Source organism: Egretta garzetta, unplaced genomic scaffold (assembly GCF_000687185.1).
Source record: "Egretta garzetta isolate BGI_Z169 unplaced genomic scaffold, ASM68718v1 scaffold45, whole genome shotgun sequence".
Taxonomy (NCBI): domain Eukaryota; kingdom Metazoa; phylum Chordata; class Aves; order Pelecaniformes; family Ardeidae; genus Egretta; species Egretta garzetta.
The window spans coordinates 11,946,656-11,964,545 of NW_009260028.1; the positions used below are offsets into that span (position 1 = coordinate 11,946,656).

Genomic DNA, 17,890 nt, shown 5'->3' on the forward strand with positions numbered 1-17,890 from the left:
CCTCCCACCCCACCCCACTCCCCCCGCAACGACTGAAGAAAAACTTAGAAGGAGGCTATTCAGACCAAAAATATTTTATGGATTTTTTACAATACATAGTATACTAGGAAAAAGGTCAAGGTTTCTTCAAAGATGTTGCACAAGCTTTTGATTTAAAGTGTGTGGAATTTATCATTGTATCACATAGCAGAATCCCAGCTGGAAGTTAGATGACTATGACATAGCTGAACTAGTCGTCATCTTCCTTTAGAAAGCATGCTGATTTTCAAAAGGCTACATATAAACTTTCAGACTGTTGTGTAGAGGAATCACTGGTGAAAACTTAGGAACCATTTTACAAAAACATGTTTGTATTTTATATGCACAGGTTCCTTAAATACATTTAAAGGACAGCAAAGCTTTGAGTTTTTCTGATTTTGTTATACCAGGTTAAGTGCAATAACCATTTTATTTTGAAATTGTTTTTGGTAAGAAAGAAATTTAGTCTTATTAGGTGGAATAAAAAAGTCAGTAACTAGAAATGTCACTATTAAACAAGTACCTTGTTTTAATTGCAATGTCACCAAAAGAGTTTAACTGACATTCTAACAAATTAGTGTAATCATATTCAGATACAATTTGCCTGAAAGAGGACAAAAAAGGACAACATGCTACTATTAGAAGTGTTTAGTAACTATTTTAGATTTTAATAAAAAATGAAACAGAAGAGGCTTGAAATCAACATTGCAAATTTTTTTGGTAGCTGAAAAAAAGTCAGTGGTCCATCCTGCGCCAATTCTTTTAAACTTAACTTACAGGAAAAATAACAAAACAAAGCAAAAAATCTGTTGGAAAAGGGCTTTCACTGAGAAAAATTTACTCCTGTGTGTGCCTAACTAAGGATGCCCATGCTCAGATTCTTAGGAGTTACACTTGTGCTTAAGTTTGCTAAATCTTAGTGTCAGATTGCAATTCCTTTTACTTGTGAGTTTGGGATGCTGAAAAAAAATTCATAGTTACATACACAATTAAAGCCTCACTCCTGCTCCCCCTGAAACTGTGACCAAACTCCTCCTGTTGCTTTCAGTAATACTGTTTGCATCATTTACGTTCACTTTAATCCATCACCACTCCATTAAGTTTAAACTCTAGCGGAAGAATTTTTCACTGTTAGTTGACCACCTACTTCTGGGTAAATATTTCTTTTACTTACAGAATAATTTTGGACCCTTACTATAGCTTCTGGTAAATATCTATGATCCTACTTACACTAAATGGTCCAGTTGTGATTTGAGGTAAAATAATGGAACCGCACAGAGTATCTGCAGCCCATTGTTACCACGATTCTCAACAAATTAGGAAACTGCAACACAGTATCACAAATTATAGAAAGCGGCAGAAAGAAATATTCTATGCATTGTATTCATAAAATGCAGTGATTGTAGTGTGATGTTTTTTCCTCTGCTTTGAGCTGGATATGTATGCTTAATACAAATTTCAAATACATACTTCTTCATTTATACAGGTGTCTATATAAATATTTACATTTTAGTTTTTGTTAAAACCTATCTTTGTACTCATGGCCAAGCTTATTACTGTGTGTAGGAACATAACTCATCTTCTGTCCCTTAATGAGCTCTCTTTTTTTGATTTAGTAGTTAAACATTCCTCTGTAGTTAGAATTACAAACATTTGTACAAATAGTGGAAACAAAATTATGAAACTTGTCTGACATCCATTCAATCTTAGTTCATAATATAAACAGTACCATTTGCATTATGATGGCTGTTAATACAATGACTTCAGCTACTGAAGTATCTATAGTAAGTTAGTCTTTGGGACATTATATAAAGCAAAGTACCCCCCTCCCCCAATTTTCCTTAGAAACTTATAATTAAATGGCTGAAAGCAGGCTTGCTGCTACTTTTTATATAAAATCTTAGTAATAATATTGCTGACTTCAGATTCTATTTTAATTTGCACAAGTTCCATATAACAACAAAACAATTCTATGTTCCCTTAAAATATCAAACATTCGTATCCAATAACATCAGGATTACTCAAACTTGAGGTTTATTTGTTATTGCTAAAGGTTTCTAAGACCTAAGTCAATACAGCAAGACACTCTATCCACTTCCTCCCTAACTGCAAGTGCATGGCAACTATTTATATGGAGCTTGTGTGTGTGTGGGTTTCTTTAAAAAAAAAAAATGAATGAAGTTGGTTACAGTATTTCACTACTATAAACTCACAGTTAGAATCCAAATTGTTGTTGCTCTTTCATTTAATATATAACTTTATATATAATACACACGCACACACCAACATCACAGGATGAAGATCCATGCATACAATCCAGATGTGATCGTATTTCAGTGTTAAATGAAATAAAAATTATTCTGTTACTATTAGATCCCAGACCACAGTATTTTAAATTACTCTGCTTTCTACCTTCTATACCAAGTTAATTTACCTTAATCTCCAAATCCAAGCAGCATCACAAATTTCAAATTTTTTGTCGTTGTCGTCATTTTGATCCTTTTAGATTTCTAGTTTATACGGCATACATCTGAGATCCTGAACACAGCCTCCACTGAACCAGCTTTTTAAGGTATCTGTTAAAGCTAATTGTGTGTCTGTTCATGGCTCCAAAGACTAAAAGCTGTCTTGAAAGTCCTATGACAGAGTTTACACATGTATTGTCTTTTGAATGTGATTGCTGAGAGTGGTGGAGCATGATAGAAGAGTGTATCTGACTCCTGTGGTACAAACAATTTTTCAGTAGTAGTGGAGCTTTCAGACACACCAGTTGGACTATCAGGCTCCAAAGGCTGGATTTTGGGGAGGGGTGGGGGTGGAGGTAAGGGTGGTGGTGATGGGGAATTAGCTGGTGGACATATCTCAGGCTCCTTATTTGTGGACTCCTCTGCAGCCTGTGACATATGAGACTGGAAGTGACTCCACAGACGGAAATTGGTTCGGAAGGCCTTGTTACACACGTGACAAATAAATGGCTTCACAGAGCATAAGAGCTCTTGGTGACGCTCCAGCTGTTTGCGTACAGTGAAAATCTTCCCACACTTTTCACAGGGCCACAAACCAGCATCTTTGTTGGAGACTACTTCTTTAGGTTCTCTGCTCGTTTCAGTGACCTCGTCCTCTATATCGTCTGCAGGCTCTTCTTTGATCTGAATTTTAAACTGCTTGGAAACACTTAAGTCTTCAGGTAGGCATGAGGAATCTTCGGAATCAAAATTTATTTGTTCTGACGAATCACTGAATACACCGTCTTCCTTTGCAGCAACAAAATTGTTCATTTTATTGGATTCTGACTGAGGAGGCAATCTTGACGAACTAGTTATTTCTCCATTGTGATCCAGGATAGGTAAAGAAAAGTTCTCTGATGGAGCCATTGTGTTTTGATTGTGAACTTCAACTTGATGACGCCAGATACTAAAGGATGATTTAAAGGTACGCATGCACTCGAGACAGGTAAGCTTCTTGTATTCACACTTGCTTTCGTGCTCATGCTTCAGCTCTGGAGAAGAAAATCTAAGGCTGCAGTATGGACAGACAGTAGCATTTCTACAGAGTCGCTCATGATTTCCCTGTTCAATAAGAGAAGAGAGCTTAGCATTGCAGAGACGGCACTGATAAACCTCTTTGCTTTCTACTGGACTTTCAATATGAATATGGTCTTTCTGCTTAGGAGCCTTATTTCCTCCAATTGGTTTCTCCCCTGGGTGCATTTTTATGTGCTGTTTGAATTGTGAGAGGAAACGATAAGCTTTCCCACAGTAGGTACAAATATAGACTCCCTTGGTTCTTGATCTTAAATTCCTTTTGATGACTTGTTGTGCTTGTGAAGCAGACTGTCCCTGAAAGCCTTGCTTGCCACGTCTTAGTTTAACGATTAAAGCTTTTTTAATTTCTCTCTCTCTCACTATATCGATCAGTTTTCTTTGGAATTTTTCATCCAAAACAGCATGTGAACTGGAAGCAGGTGAGGGATTCTTCACAATTCCATGTTGGGTCTGGCAGTGCGTCCACACTTTGAAATTTGTGTGAAATCTCTTGTGGCATATGTCACAAGCATAGGGCTTCTCTGGATTATGATACATGTTAACATGACGATGAAGACCTGCTGTTGATCTGAAAATTTTAAGGCAGTGCTTGCATTTAAATTTTTTATTTGGTCTTGCTTCTTCCATCTCACTGTATTCGTCTTTACTGACATCAGAATCGGGAAAATCAGCATCAAGGTGCGTAGGGCTTGAGCCTTCCTCAAAGTTATCTTCTGACCCAGGAGAACCCTCCTCATCCGCCTTCAGTTTCTTAAATGGTAGTCTTCTGTCAGCTTGAAATCTCCTTTTTGCTGGAAGTCTACTTGGTTCCTTATGATCATCCTCGGTTTTAAAAGGAAAGTCTTTATTTGTCGATGCTGAAGCATCACCCACTGTAACTCTAATTATTTCGGCAGGATCTGAAAGTGGACTGCTAGGTTCAGTTTTTATTCGCACCTCTGTGAGAGGGGAAGCAACCTCCCTATCAGTTGACTGAGAGGCACTGAAAGACCTAAGGCGATGTGGGTGTATTACCTGTGGTTTTTCATCTAAGACTAACTTCTCTGATGACCCTTTCAAGGATGACTTTTGAGATACAACATTAAATGTCTTCTGGGAATCATTAGTTCCTGGTGAGGAGGATGATGATACTTGTGAAGGTTTTAGGTCAACAGAAGGTGAGTAAATAGGGACCTGGCTGTCCATGGACAGTGACCTTCGCAGGAGACTTTTTACAAGTGGCCCACTTCTGTCAATACTTTGGTGTTCTGGACCAGATCCGCTAGATGGGATTACTAACCCTAACTTTGAGTAGTACAGCAAATTCCTGTCTTCACCTTGGCCATTTCCTTTTCCTGCCTCTCGCAACAAAAATGTAGATTCTGATGCACCACGCAGAGACAAGACTGGTGGACGCAGTCTTTTTAATGGCAACTCTGCGGCCTTTCCTCTTAAAAGCTGACCACTGCTTCCTGGTTCATCGCTTGCAATTTCTTTCTCTGCTAAAGGCATTTGAGGCAGTACTGTGTTCCTTTTCACTAGACCACCTCTGCTCTGATCCTCCACAGTTCCAGAAGTTTCATGAAGCTTCGTATAGCTCACAGGGCTTTCTTTCAGCCATCTCCTTTCAGTCAGTGATAAATTGTGAAGGGTTTCAGTTGGTTTTGTTACCTGTGGTCTACTGCTAGTTTTGACAGCAGCAGAGGGTGAAGGTTTAGAAGTATGGCTTAAATCATGTTGTGTTTGATTTACACTTTTTGCTTGCGCTTCAATTCTGTTCTGACAGACAATGACACTTCTCTTCTGAGAATTACTTTCATCTTCATCTTGATACAGTATTTTCTTAATAGGGCAAGCTGGAAAAGGAGCTTGAGGACTCTTAGAAACAATGTTTGTAAGAAAGGATATTCCAAGACTGTAGCCCAGTTCTTGCACAGCTGCAAGACTGCCTTTCTCAATGAACAAGGATGAAGAATAAATGTAGTTTAACACATTATCAAAAGCATCTGGTTCACAAAAGTCGAGTTGAAACACTGACTGAGACTCATTCTCCTTATTTGTGAACAGAGTCTGGAAGTATTCACTGCTGGCAGCCAGAACATTTTTATGAGCTCGAAATTTCTGATCTCCTACTATAAGAACAACATCACACAGCTGTCCCTTTAGACGCTCCTCATTCAGTGCGCTTAGAAGTGAAATGGCATGTGCTGGATTTATGTAATGCAAGAGCCCCTCCATGATTCTGATGTTTCTGAAAAAGAAAAACAACAACAAAAAAAGTTGTAGGTTGCCTTATGTGAACTGTTGTTAGAGAGAAAGTAAACACACCAAATCCCTCTGTATTTCATAAACTGGCTAAACCACCAACAACAGTGCTGAAGAAAACAGCTTGTTTGGAGGAAAGGTATGGGAATAAAGCCAATACTGTTAGCTCCAACAGATGTGCAAGCATGAGAAGAACCAGCTCACGTGCCCGCTTTCAAATACGCTGTTAATAGCCAATCTTACACCAAGAATATTACACCTAACTAATTAGGGAGTAGGGGGGCTGTGTCCTCTACCTGCAATACACCTGTCCACATGAAGGAAGAGTTCAATCATTCCACTCTTGATCATCTTTTTCTCCACTTCAGCTTTATGAAGATCTATCTTGACAACTCCATTGATAAACTCTTGAATCAGGTATCGTAAAGCTTAGTTATGCCAAGTCACCTTTTTGAGGCTAAGCAACCCTGACAATCTCCTGCTGACTAAACAAATTAATGGGGTTTTGTTGTCATTTCTAATAGGATGATGGAAAGGTCATTACTACTGGGAAGGGAGAAGGAAGCGGGATTATTGTCTGTAATCTAGATTAATTCATCATGTTTGCTTATGTTTAGTAAGTGTTGTTAATAGCTATCAAATATGTTAATAGCTATCAAATATGTGCCACTCATAACTGCACTGACAGGATCTGGTTTCTTGGGAATTCCACAGTTACGACTAAAGTATCCCTGCATTGCTTTCTCCTAGCTTAAAAGCAATCAGAGAACTGAACTCCCCATTTTATTCATTAGTATAAGAGCACCTTATGCCCGCAACCCCTATACTTGAGGAACAGTTACCCTCAGGTGCATCCCAGAGTACAATAAGCACAAATTAAACTTGCAGTGAAGAAATCCCCATGTTCCCTATGCTTCAAAACACAGCCCACTCCATACTGCAGGATGTCTCAGTAACTCAATAGACTGCTCCTGATTAGATCTTAACAAAAGAAGAGAACCAGGTTTTAAGTCAGTTTAAACAAAGAACTTCTGTGGCATGAATTTTGATTTATATATCTGTGCACGTGCACACACACAGAGAAATCAGCAATATCCAATTTTCTTTTTTTTTCATGGACACTCTCACAATTCTGTTCAAGTTAACCTGTAAGAATTACACACCACCTTCCCCTACAGTGGTAGTAAAACAAGTCAATGATGTTTCTGTTAAAAGCAATTCTCTTCTTTTTTCACCTGAGTTGAGAAACTACTCTTTAGGTATTTATAAGTGATGTATGCTATGTATTCATCAGCTTACAAGCAAAACTGAAAAGTTTATTGAAATAAAAAACAATATTAAGAGGCTGTAACTCTGTGATTTGTAAATGGGAATGGTAAATCTTACAACTAATGGATATAAATAACTGATCAAAGTCTAAATTGGTATTATTAAAAAATGAATCAAAGGGTGCCACACACAGTGTCTCAGGGCATTGATCATATCATAGGACTGAGCTACCACTTCTATACCTGAAACTACTAAATGAGTTAATAGTGTCATGGCAACAGCAAAGGCAGAATTAATTTTCTTCACCAGATCTGTCTCTTTACTCAGTGTTTCAGTGTCGTGCAGTATCATTTCATACACACTAATTTATCCTTAATTCACCTCAGATGGTTATAATGCATAATTTCCCCCCCCTCATCTAAAAAAAGCAGAGCAGTCAAGCTGCTATGAATTTCATAAACCAATCTGTTTTGTTTTGCTTTGCATGTTTTGCTTAAAAGTACTGTATGGGAGGCTGTGCACTACCTGCCTTCTTTGGATGCCACTGCAATTTAAAGTGGTGGAGTCTGACTGGCCCTAATCCAGTCTTGTGGTCTGAGCACCCATTAACACTTGGAGTGTTATTAAAACAAGTGTTCCAGGAATGCATCTTTTGCTTTAGTTTCATCTGAAAGAAATTGAGTTTGCAAACTCAAGTGATTCATCTGGGCTGAAAGCTGCAGCATGGTATATGGAGGTAACAGATCGACAGTGTATTTATGAAGGAAACTTGAACTAAAACAGTATTGTAGAGAAATAAGTGTTTTGAAGTATTTTCAAATCTTTCTCTTTAATCTGCTTTACGCGGGCCTTGGGTCTTGTGTAAGACACTTGCAAAATAAACACCATGTAATTACTATGTGTTCCTTTGTCCATCCTAACGCAGTAATGCTATTAGTAGAGACGGGTGAAAAATCTACACGTCTAAAGCCGAATCCAATAGTCACCCATCCTTCTTTCCACATTCTCCTTTTTCATTCATAGAGCACCTTCAATTTATTACATTAAACAAGACAGAGACAGGCATCCTATTACAATCCCCCCTTTCATTCTCAGAGCACGGTCTCTTCTGTGCAGTGAAGGAGGCAGAGCTCTTTGGTGCAATGTAACCCTGTCACTTTAACAGTAACCAAGGCTACACAAATGGCAAGGGACCAAATTAATCCTGCAAAGGCAGCTTTAATCCTGGTATTTCCTAATTCAAGTGCTTGACTTTCAGCTTAATAGCCTTTAAACACAACAGGCAGAAATAAACCAAGCTCTGATATATTAAGAAACAAAGCCAGAACTGGTTTGAAGAACCATTTTAACACATTTACACAGATCACCTGAAAGCCTGGAATACTTAGATGTAAAAAAAAAACCCCAAAGATTACAAAAGTAAACATACAACGTATTAAAATTTCACTGCATGAAGACTTTTCAGTAAGAAACTTGATCCAAGAATTCCTGCTCTCTTTTCGTTCATCTTAGCTGCACACTGCAGTTTACTCCTCCCTCAGCTGTGCCAGTACAAGTATTTGCAGGCCTGTATTACACAGCAGATCAGACAATAAATAAAAAACAAATAATATTTCTTTTCAACTGCTGGTCAATTTTTATATTAAAGCACAATCTCAGGAATGAATGTTATTGGCATAACTGAAAAGGCAGCAAACTGTGGCAGCAGAGCAGCTGTAGGAAGGCAACAACTTCCGACAACATTTCGCCATCAGAGCTGATGCTTGGCTGACTGACCTCAGCCCTGACACAAAAGGTGTGCCTAGCTAATGTGTGGACACCAGAACTGTGGATGTCTCCTGTAATAATAGAATTGATTCCAGGTGTTTGAGGACTCATACTTCCAAGGTGATTTTGCCACTAACTACTCAAATTCTTTCCTCCAGATTATCTGCTTCTGTTCTCTCCAAACATTTCTTTCCATCTGTCTTCACTACTGACTGGAAACAAAGCTGTTCCCTCTTTTCTTCCGTGATGTTCAGGTGACATCAAGGGAACAGTAGGAGCATATCAGAAGAACTCCCATTGTCTGTGTCCAGGTGTTACATGCTATAGTGGCCGCTGGTCCTCAGGAGGAGCAAGACTCCAGACCCAGGAAGGGCAAGTGCAGCAGGAGCACCCGAAGCCTTCCTTTGGGAAGCCAGGAAGATATTTTAGTGTCAATCTTCAACAGCCCTCTACTGATCTCAGCAAACTAGATTTCAGAGACGTAAGTACCATATTTGGCACAAGATTTATTTACTGGGGTTTTTTTTGAACAAGGATAGAAAAAAAGACACCTCTACTATTTCAAAATGACTTTCTGCAAGGAGATCTCTATTCAGGAAAAGCTTTTCACAAGGAAAGGGTGAAAAGGCTTAATCTTTAGCCCCGCAGTTTATGGATCTTCAACAGCCACCTGCCTTTGAAGTGGTAGTTCCCCTTCCTTTCCTCTCCCTTGCTCTCACATGTCCTCCTCCCAGCCCTGTGGTACCCTCCTTCCTCCTTTCACCAGCTTTGCTGCTCATTTGACCTCTCAGTAAATTGATTCAGCTCCATAAATGAAGCAGGAAACAAACCAACAAAATCAACCCAGCTTTTTACATGTTTGCTATTTTATAGGTTAGGAGCTTAATCAGCTCACTGAGAGGTCAGATACGCATCAAAGTTGCAGCAAGAGAAGCCATGAAATTACCCATTCTTTGCCAAAGTTGTTCAGTCAGCTTCACCCATCTGAAACTTCACTTTCAGAAACCATGAAGTCAGCAATGCTGAAACTTTACAAATAGAATCAGGCAGATATTTGTGTGAACAATTTCAGCATGAGAGCTTACACTCGCAAATGCGCAAGCAACTAAAATAAGATGTTGGTGTGGCTTGCTGACTGCCATTAGAACGACATAGCTGTCAGCTAAAGCTATGTTAATAGCGTGTTGGGGGTGGCAGTGGGAAAGATGGTGTTCTGAAACACTTAATGAGATGCAGTGCTGCAGCAAGGAGGCGCCAGGGCGGTGAGAAACTGCAGTTAGAACCAGAGAGTGCAAGGAAGGAGAAGGAAACACACACAGGGGAGGACAGGCAATGAGGGAGACTTAACAGGGGTTTCGACAGGGAAAACATATGTAAGAACTGTGGTAGGGGCAAACCCACTAGAAAATCCAAGGAAACGTGGATTATAAAACTCAGCCAAGAGGTACAAATTACTTCCCGGGACATCCCCAGGTAAATGCAGGAATGTTGCATTCAGTTGTAAGCACTTTGCAAAAGATTTGATGGCTTTGCCAATTCATGTGCTGTTTCAGACACAACGGGGAAAAAGCCCGGTTACTTGTCAACAGTCCAGTTGCAAAAGAAACCCAAACTGCTTAAAATTCTACTCAAGGATCCTATGCTGAATCTTATTATTTGAGTTCGACAACAGTTTGTCGAATGCCCTTTTTCCCATGCCTTTGCAACATAGATATTCTCCTACAGTCTCTATACATTTACACACACATACCCCTGCATGTCCTCAAAAGCTATATGTAAAAGCTCCAAACCTGCAGAGCAAGATTGCTTGCACTTCTATAACCTTTTTCTAACTAAATATTTGAGTCATCTCTTGCTGCAAGTTTGGGGATTCTGTCTTCCTGGATTTAAAAAAATGTGATTTCAACTGTGTCGTGGTTTAACCCAGCAGGCAGCTGAACACCACCCAGTCACTCACTCACAGCCCCCCAGTGGGATGGGGGAGACAATCAGAAAAAAGATAAAACTTGTGAGTTGATATAAAGATGATTTAATAGGATAGAAAAAAAAAGGAAAATAATAATAATGATGAAAGAATATACAAAACAAGTGATGCACAGTGCAATTGCTCACCAGCCGCTGACCGATGCCCAGACAGTTCCCAGGCAGCGGCCACAGCCCCTGCCTCCAGCAAACTACCCCAGTTTTTTGTTCAGCATGACATCATATGGTCTGAGATACCCCTCTGGCCAGTTTGGGTCAGTTGTCCCAGCCATGTTGTGTCCCCCCCCAGCTTCTTGTGCACCTCTAGCCTCCTTGGGTGGCAGGGCAGCATGAGAGGCTGAGAAGTCCTTGAGTTAGTGTAAGTACTGCTCAGCAACAGCAAAAACATCAGTGCGTTAGCAACATTCTCCTCATCCTAAACACAAAAGAGAGCAGTATGCCAGCTGCTAGGAAGAAAATTAACTCTATCCCAGCCAAAACCAGGACAGTATCCACCCCTTATTTTATACCATCTACATCATGCCCAGATCCCACATTTTCTAATACATCCCAATTAATCACCACCACTCTTCCTGTCTTTTGATATATACACACAGATACCGTTCCCTTAGTCTATGGACCATCCCTCTAAAATGTCCCCTGCATTCATTTAGTCCATGACTTTGGGCTCCATCTGTCATAAGTTTTTCAGGGCAGGAGAGATGGTGTGTGGTGTTGGATTGTTGCATGCTGAAGTTGGTTCTGGTTCCTTCACTGCTGCGCTTGACTGGTTCTATCATCACTGCCCTTTGCTCAGTTTCATCAAAACTCATTCTTCATTAATTTGGGTGATTCTTACCGCAATACCCTTGATATGGCATATAGCAACCCTAGTAGTAATGACATACAGTATTATATATCAATTAACATCATACAATCCAAATAATTGGCTATTCTCACCCCAAATCAAATCCCCATGAGGTACACTTTGGACTTCCCCATCCTTCCGCATCACCCACCAAGTGCACCCAGGTCCTTAAGCAAAAGCAATCCCACAAATGGGTTTGCCTTTGCCCAAGGCAGCAGTAACCCAGTCTGTCTTCCCCAGCACATTATGTGCACTTCAGGGACTTTATGCTCTTCTACAGGACATAAAAGTTTTGACTGGGCAGGGCCAGCTCGACTGGCAGATTCCCTAGAGTTGACTGACCAGGTGGCTTTTGTTAAATGCATATCCCAATGTTTGAATGTCCCACCACCCATTGCTCTCAGGGTAGCCTTTAACAGTCCATCGTATCACTTAATTTTCCCAGAGGCTGGTGCATGATAGGGGATGTGATATTACCCACTACTCAATGCCATGCTCTTTGGCCCACATGTCTATGAGGTTGTTTCAGAAATGAGTCCCGCTGTCTCACTCAATTCTTTCTGGGGTGCCATGTCGCCATAGGACTTGCTTCTCAAGGCTCAGGATAGTGTTCTGGGAGGTGGCATGGGATATGTTTCCAGCCGTATGGTGTTTGCTTCCACCATGGTGAGCACATAGCACTTCCCTTGGCAGGTTTGTGGGAGTATGATATAATCAATCTGCCAGGCCTCCCCATATTTATATTTCAGCCACCGTCCTCCATACCAGAAAGGCTTTAACAGTTTGGCTTGCTGGACTGCAGCGCATGTTTTACATTCATGAATAACCTGTGCAATAGTGTCCATGGCCAAGTCCACCCCTCGATCACAAGCCCACCTGTATGTTGCATCTCTTCCTTGATGGCCTGAAGTGTCATGGGCCCACCAAGCTATAAATAATTCACCTTTGTGTTGCCAGTCCAGACTCACCTGATCCACTTCAATCTTAGCAGCCTGATCCACTTGCTGGTGTTTCGATGTTCTTCAGTGGCTCGACTCTTAGGTACGTGAGCATCTACGTGACATACTTTTACAACCAGGTTCTCTACCTGGGCAGCAATACCTTGCCACAATGCAGCAGCCCAGATGGATTTACCTCTGTGCTGACAGCTGTTCTGCTTCCATTGCTGCAAACACCCCCACAGAGCACTTGCCACCATCCATGAGTCAGTATAGAGATAGAGCACTGACCACTTTTCTCAGTCAGCAATACCTAAAGCCAGCTGGATGGCCTTCACTTCTGCAAATTGGCTCGGTTCACCTTCTCCTTCAGCAGTTTCTGCAACTTGTATAGGACTCCGTACAACAGCCTTCCACCTCCAATGCTTCCCCACAAGGCGACAGAACCCATCAGTGAGCAGGGCATACTGCTTCTAGTTTTCAGGTAGTTTATTACACAGCGGGACCTCTTCAGCATGCACTACCTCCTCCTCTGGCAATATTCTGAAATCTTTGCCTTCTGGCCAGACCATGATCACTTTCAGGATTCCTGAGCTATGTAGCATCAGTTGCATGATGTGTAGAGGGGACCTTCCCTTTGAACATGCAGCCCAGCACCGTCAGTCGGGGTGCCAGGAAGAGCTGTACTTCAGTACCAATCACTTCTGAAGCAGCTCAAACTCCTTCATATACTGCCAGTATCTCTTTCTCAGTTGGAGTACAGCGGGCCTCGGATCCTCTGCATCCCCGACTCCAAAGCCCTAGGCGTTGGCCTCGAGTCTCCCCTGGTGCATTCTGCCAGAGGCTCCAGGTAAGGCCATTTTCCTGGCTGTGCTGTAGAGCACATTTTTTGCATCTTGCCCTGCCCAAACTGGCCCAAGGGCTACTGCATGAACTATCTCCAGTTTAATTTGTTCAAAGGTCGTTGCTCAGGGCCCCATTTGAAATTGTTTTACTTCCGGGTCACTTGGTAAAATGGGCTTATGATCAGGCTGTAATTTGGCATATTCTCCAAAAACCCGTAACACCCAAGAAAGCTTATGTTTCTTTTTGCTAGTTGGTCAAGACATGACTGTTATTTTGTTGATCACATCCATTGGGATCTGACAACGCTCATCTTGCCATTTTATTCCTAAAAACTGGATCTCCTGTGCAGGTCCCTTGACATTATTTTGTCTTATGGCAAAATCAGCCTTCAGAAGGGTTTGGACTATTTTCTTCCCTTTCTCAAAAACTGCTTCTGCTGTGTTGCCCCATACGATGATGTCATCAGTGTATTGCAGGTGTTCGGAGCTTCACACTGTTCCAGCGCAGTCTGGATCAGTCCATGGCAAACAGTAGGGCTGTGTTTCCACCCCTGGGGCAGCCGATTCCAGGTGTGCTGGACACCCCTCCAACTGAAAGCAAACTGTGGCCTGCACTCTGCTGCCAAAAGGACTGAGAAAAACGCATTAGCGATATCAGTTGTGGCATGCCACTTGGTTGCCTTTGACTCCAGTTTGTATTGAAGTTCTAGCATGTCTGGCATGGCAGCACTCAGCAGCGGCATGACTTCGTTCAGGCCATGACAGTCTATTGTTAGTCTCCACTCTCCATTACACTTCCACACTGGCCATATGGGACTGTTAAAGGGTGAGCGAGTCTTGCTGATCACTCCTTGGCCCTCCAGTTGGACGAATCAGCTTATGGATGGGAATCAGGGAGTCTCGGCTGGTGGGATATTGCCACCAGTGCACCGCTGTGGTAGTGATCAGCACCTGTTGTTTTTTCACCCTCAGCAATCCCACGACAAAAGGGTCCTCCAAAAGACCCAGCAAGGTAGGCAGCTGCTTAATTTCCTCTGCCTCCAAGGCAGCTACTCCAAAATCCCACTGGTTCCCTTTGGGGTCCTTGAAATACCCTCTCCTGAGGTAGTCTATGCCAACGATGCATAGAGCCTCGGGGCTAGTCACAATGGGGTGCTTTTACCACTCATTCCCAGTTAGGGTCACTTTGGCCTCTAATACAGTCAGCTGTTGGGATCCCCCTGTCACTTCAGAAATACAGATGGGACCTGCCCCTGTATGGCTTGATGGCATTACGGTACACTGTGCACCAGTGTCCACTAGAGCTTTATACTTCTGTGGGTCTGATGTGCCAGGCCATCGAATCCACACAGTCCAGTAAACCCAGTTGTCCCTTTCCTCCACCTGGCTGAAGGCAGGGCCCTGCTAGTCCTGGTCACAGTATTTGTTACTCACTACTTGTAAATACGAATCAGAAGTCCCTTTGTTAAGATCAGAAGTAAGATCAGCTCTTCTATTCTGTCTGGGGAACTGCCCACTGGAAACTGGAGCAGCAATTTTCCTGGAAGAACCCCCTTTTGTGATTGTTTTTCCTTTTAACTCACATACCTGTGCCTCCAAGGCCGAGGTAGGTTTTCCATCCCACTTCCTCATATCCTTTGGTGGTCATGCAGGTAAAACCACAGGGTGGCCAGTGCTATGTACCTTCTATATCTTCTCTCTTGAGCAGAGGAACACTTATTCCTAATAGCTGAGATACCGGTCTGTACAGGTGGGGAGTAGGGCATATCTTCTTTGAATTGCTGGAACTGCTGGCACAGTTTCTCCAAGGCTGAGACGCAGGCCTATAGGGAGGAAGAGAGACTTTCTTCATATTCCCAGAGTTGGACAATTCATCCACCACTGGTTCCTCTCCATCTTTCCAGGTCATGACTGCCAATGAGTTGGCATACGATGACGATGTGCTCCATACAAACTTCCGCCACATGGGTCGTGTGCACTTGGCTTCATCTGGATCTTTGGATAACTGCTCATTGTCCAGGCCACTATAAATCACCTCTAGCACAGCTAATTCCTTCAGGTACTGGATACCTCTCTCCATGGTGGCCCGCTTGCCTGGGTGACATACAACATTTTCCTTGATGGGATACCTTTCCTTTATGCCTGACAGGAGCCACCTCTAGAGGCTGAGGGCTTGTGCCCCTTTTCCAACTGCTTTGTCAATGCCCCCTTCCCTAGAAAGGGATCCCAGCTGCTTGGCTTTCCTACCCTCTAATTCTAGCCTACTGGCCCCATTATCCCAGCATCAGAGCAGCCAGGAGACAATGTATTCACCTGGATGATGGCTGAAATCTTTTCACATATCTCGCAGCTCACGCAGGAATAGGGATCATGTGGTTACCGCCTCATTTAGGAGTTCTGCCTCTTCCTCCTCTTCCCGTGATGGCCCTGCTTCAGAGTAGCCTGCCTCATCCATTTATTCCTGCTTCCCCTTCCTAATAGGAGTTTCTTCCGTTACTAAATGAGCTGACTTTCTCATCTGGTATTTCTTCTTGTGTATAGGGGCAACTGATACCAGCAGGGCTGGTTCTCTGGTACTGCTGCAGTGCCTGTTGCTGGGCTTGGAGTCGCTGTTGCTTTGTTCACCTGTTGTTTTGTCCTCAGATCCAGAGACTTTCTCTTCCCCTTGAGGGTACTGAACAGTGTTGAACAAGGCTCGGTAGGCATGGGCCAGGCTCCAGCATGTTGCAGTGATTTGCGTCTCCTCTGGAACTGCCAGGGTGACAGCATACTGTCCCCAAATATTTTACTAGTTTTTCAGGATTCTGCACTTGTTTGGGGGTGAAGTTCCAAAACACTGGAGGTGCCCAATGTCCTAGGCACTTGCCTCTACTATCCCACACCCCCTGCCACTCATAACTATCCAGCCTCGGGGCAGATCTCTGGGTGGTATTCTTAAATAGTTGTTTAACCTTAAACAAGACCGGAAACACATTCAGAGACATAGCAATAGGAACATGCTGGTTTGAGCATCCTAAGGATATTCAAAATTCTCAAGAGCTATTGTAACTAGCCTGCAGGAGAAGGAGAAGGTGAAGGAGCAGGGGAAAGTGTTTCCCCTTGTCTCCCCCATAGATTAGCTCTAAAAGGAGAGACGGTAAAGAGTGTAATTATTAATAGTTTCTGAGAGATGGTTCCCGAAGTACAGAGATGACAGCAATGCGAAGTACAAATACCAGATTAGTCTCACAACCAGTAATTTTATCGTATCATAAGCCAGCGTTACCCAGTACAGCAAAATTATAACCTTAATCCAGCCCCCAGAGGTGATAAAACAGCACAACAGGGAACACACACTGCAAGCGAGGTGTTACATAACCCAGCTCTGAGAACAAGCACAATTGCTCTGAGCGCAAATAAACCAACATTGCAACCAGTGACTATTAATCTAGCGATGAATGCTTGTAACAAATTTTTTTTAACACGCTCTGGTCAGATCTGTCACTATCTCAATCCTTTGAGCCCCATGTTGGGCACCAAAAAGGACTGTTGTGGTTTAACCCAACAGGCAGCTGAACACCATCCAGCCACTCGCTCACAGCCCCCGAGTGGGATGGGGGAGAGAATCGGAAAAAAGATAAAACTCATGGGTGGAAATAAAGATGATTTAATAGGACAGAAAAAGAAGGGAAACTAATAATAATGATGAAAGAATACACAAAACAAGTGATGCACAGTGTAATTGCTCACCAGCCGCTGACCGATGCCCAGACAGTTCCCAAGCAGCAGCCACAGCCCCTGTCCCCAGCCAACTCCCCCCAGTTTTTTGTTCAGCATGACATCATAAGGTCTGGGATACCCCTTTGGCTAGTTTGGGTCAGTTGTCCCGGTTGTGTCGTGTCCCCCCCAGCTTCTTGTGCACCTCCAGCCTCCTTAGTGGCAGGGCAGCATGAGAAGCTGAGAAGTCCTTGACTTAGTGTAAGCGCTGCTCAGCAACACCAAAAACATCAGTGTGTTAGCAACATTCTCCTCATCCTAAATCCAAAATGCAGCACTATGCCAGCTGTTAGGAAGAAAATTAACTCTATCCCAGCTGAAACCAGGACAAACTGCTATTGCTGTTTTCCACTGCAGACAATACTGCAAACTTTCTCTGTGAAGATGAATGTTTTCCATTTCTAATAGTTCAGCAGCAAGGAGAGACTCACTGGTATGAGGACAGGCATAAAATCAGATAAATTATATATTTGCTAGTGTGTGAAATTGATGTATTAATTTCTAACTAACCTCCACACATACAGAAGCAGAAATTTAGGGAGAAGAAAAGAAGAAATTCTATAATATTGTGCAGTCTGTCTATTTAGCCCTCCACTAGAGACAAATAATTAGCAGTTATCCTGACACAGACTAGAAATTCCCTTAGAAATTAGAAGCTACTTTTCACATTCAGATCAT

At 42.3% G+C, this 17,890-nt stretch overlaps 1 protein-coding gene across 5 annotated transcripts; it reads right to left on the reverse strand.

The window, feature by feature from the left end:
- Positions 1 to 19: 19 nt before the first annotated feature.
- ZBTB21 (zinc finger and BTB domain containing 21) lies at positions 20 to 17,159 on the reverse strand. 5 transcript variants are annotated; one of them, XM_035896352.1, is made up of 3 exons: positions 15,770 to 17,159; positions 12,642 to 15,279; positions 20 to 5,793 (listed from the first exon to the last, which is right to left on the reverse strand). In XM_035896352.1, exons 2-3 carry the CDS (start codon positions 12,869 to 12,871, stop codon positions 2,604 to 2,606), a joined length of 3,420 nt encoding a protein of 1,139 aa, XP_035752245.1. In that variant the 5' UTR covers positions 12,872 to 15,279; positions 15,770 to 17,159; the 3' UTR covers positions 20 to 2,603. The 5 variants fall into 5 exon arrangements, with proteins under 5 accessions (XP_035752245.1, XP_035752247.1, XP_035752246.1 ...); XM_035896354.1 differs by having other exon boundaries at positions 12,642 to 14,087; positions 15,044 to 17,159; XM_035896353.1 differs by having other exon boundaries at positions 12,642 to 14,388; positions 15,044 to 17,159.
- Between the last annotated feature and the right edge of the window lie 731 nt (positions 17,160 to 17,890).

Bases quoted from the DNA above. Each gene is read 5' to 3' on its own strand.
- ZBTB21 (XM_035896352.1), bottom strand. From the start codon at position 12,871: ATGGTGGCAAGTGCTCTGTGGGGGTGTTTGCAGCAATGGAAGCAGAAC. The intron at 5,794-12,641 runs GTGAGTCTGGAC...TTTCTTTTTCAG, and splicing joins CTAAGATTGAAGTGGATCAG to AAACATCAGAATCATGGAGG.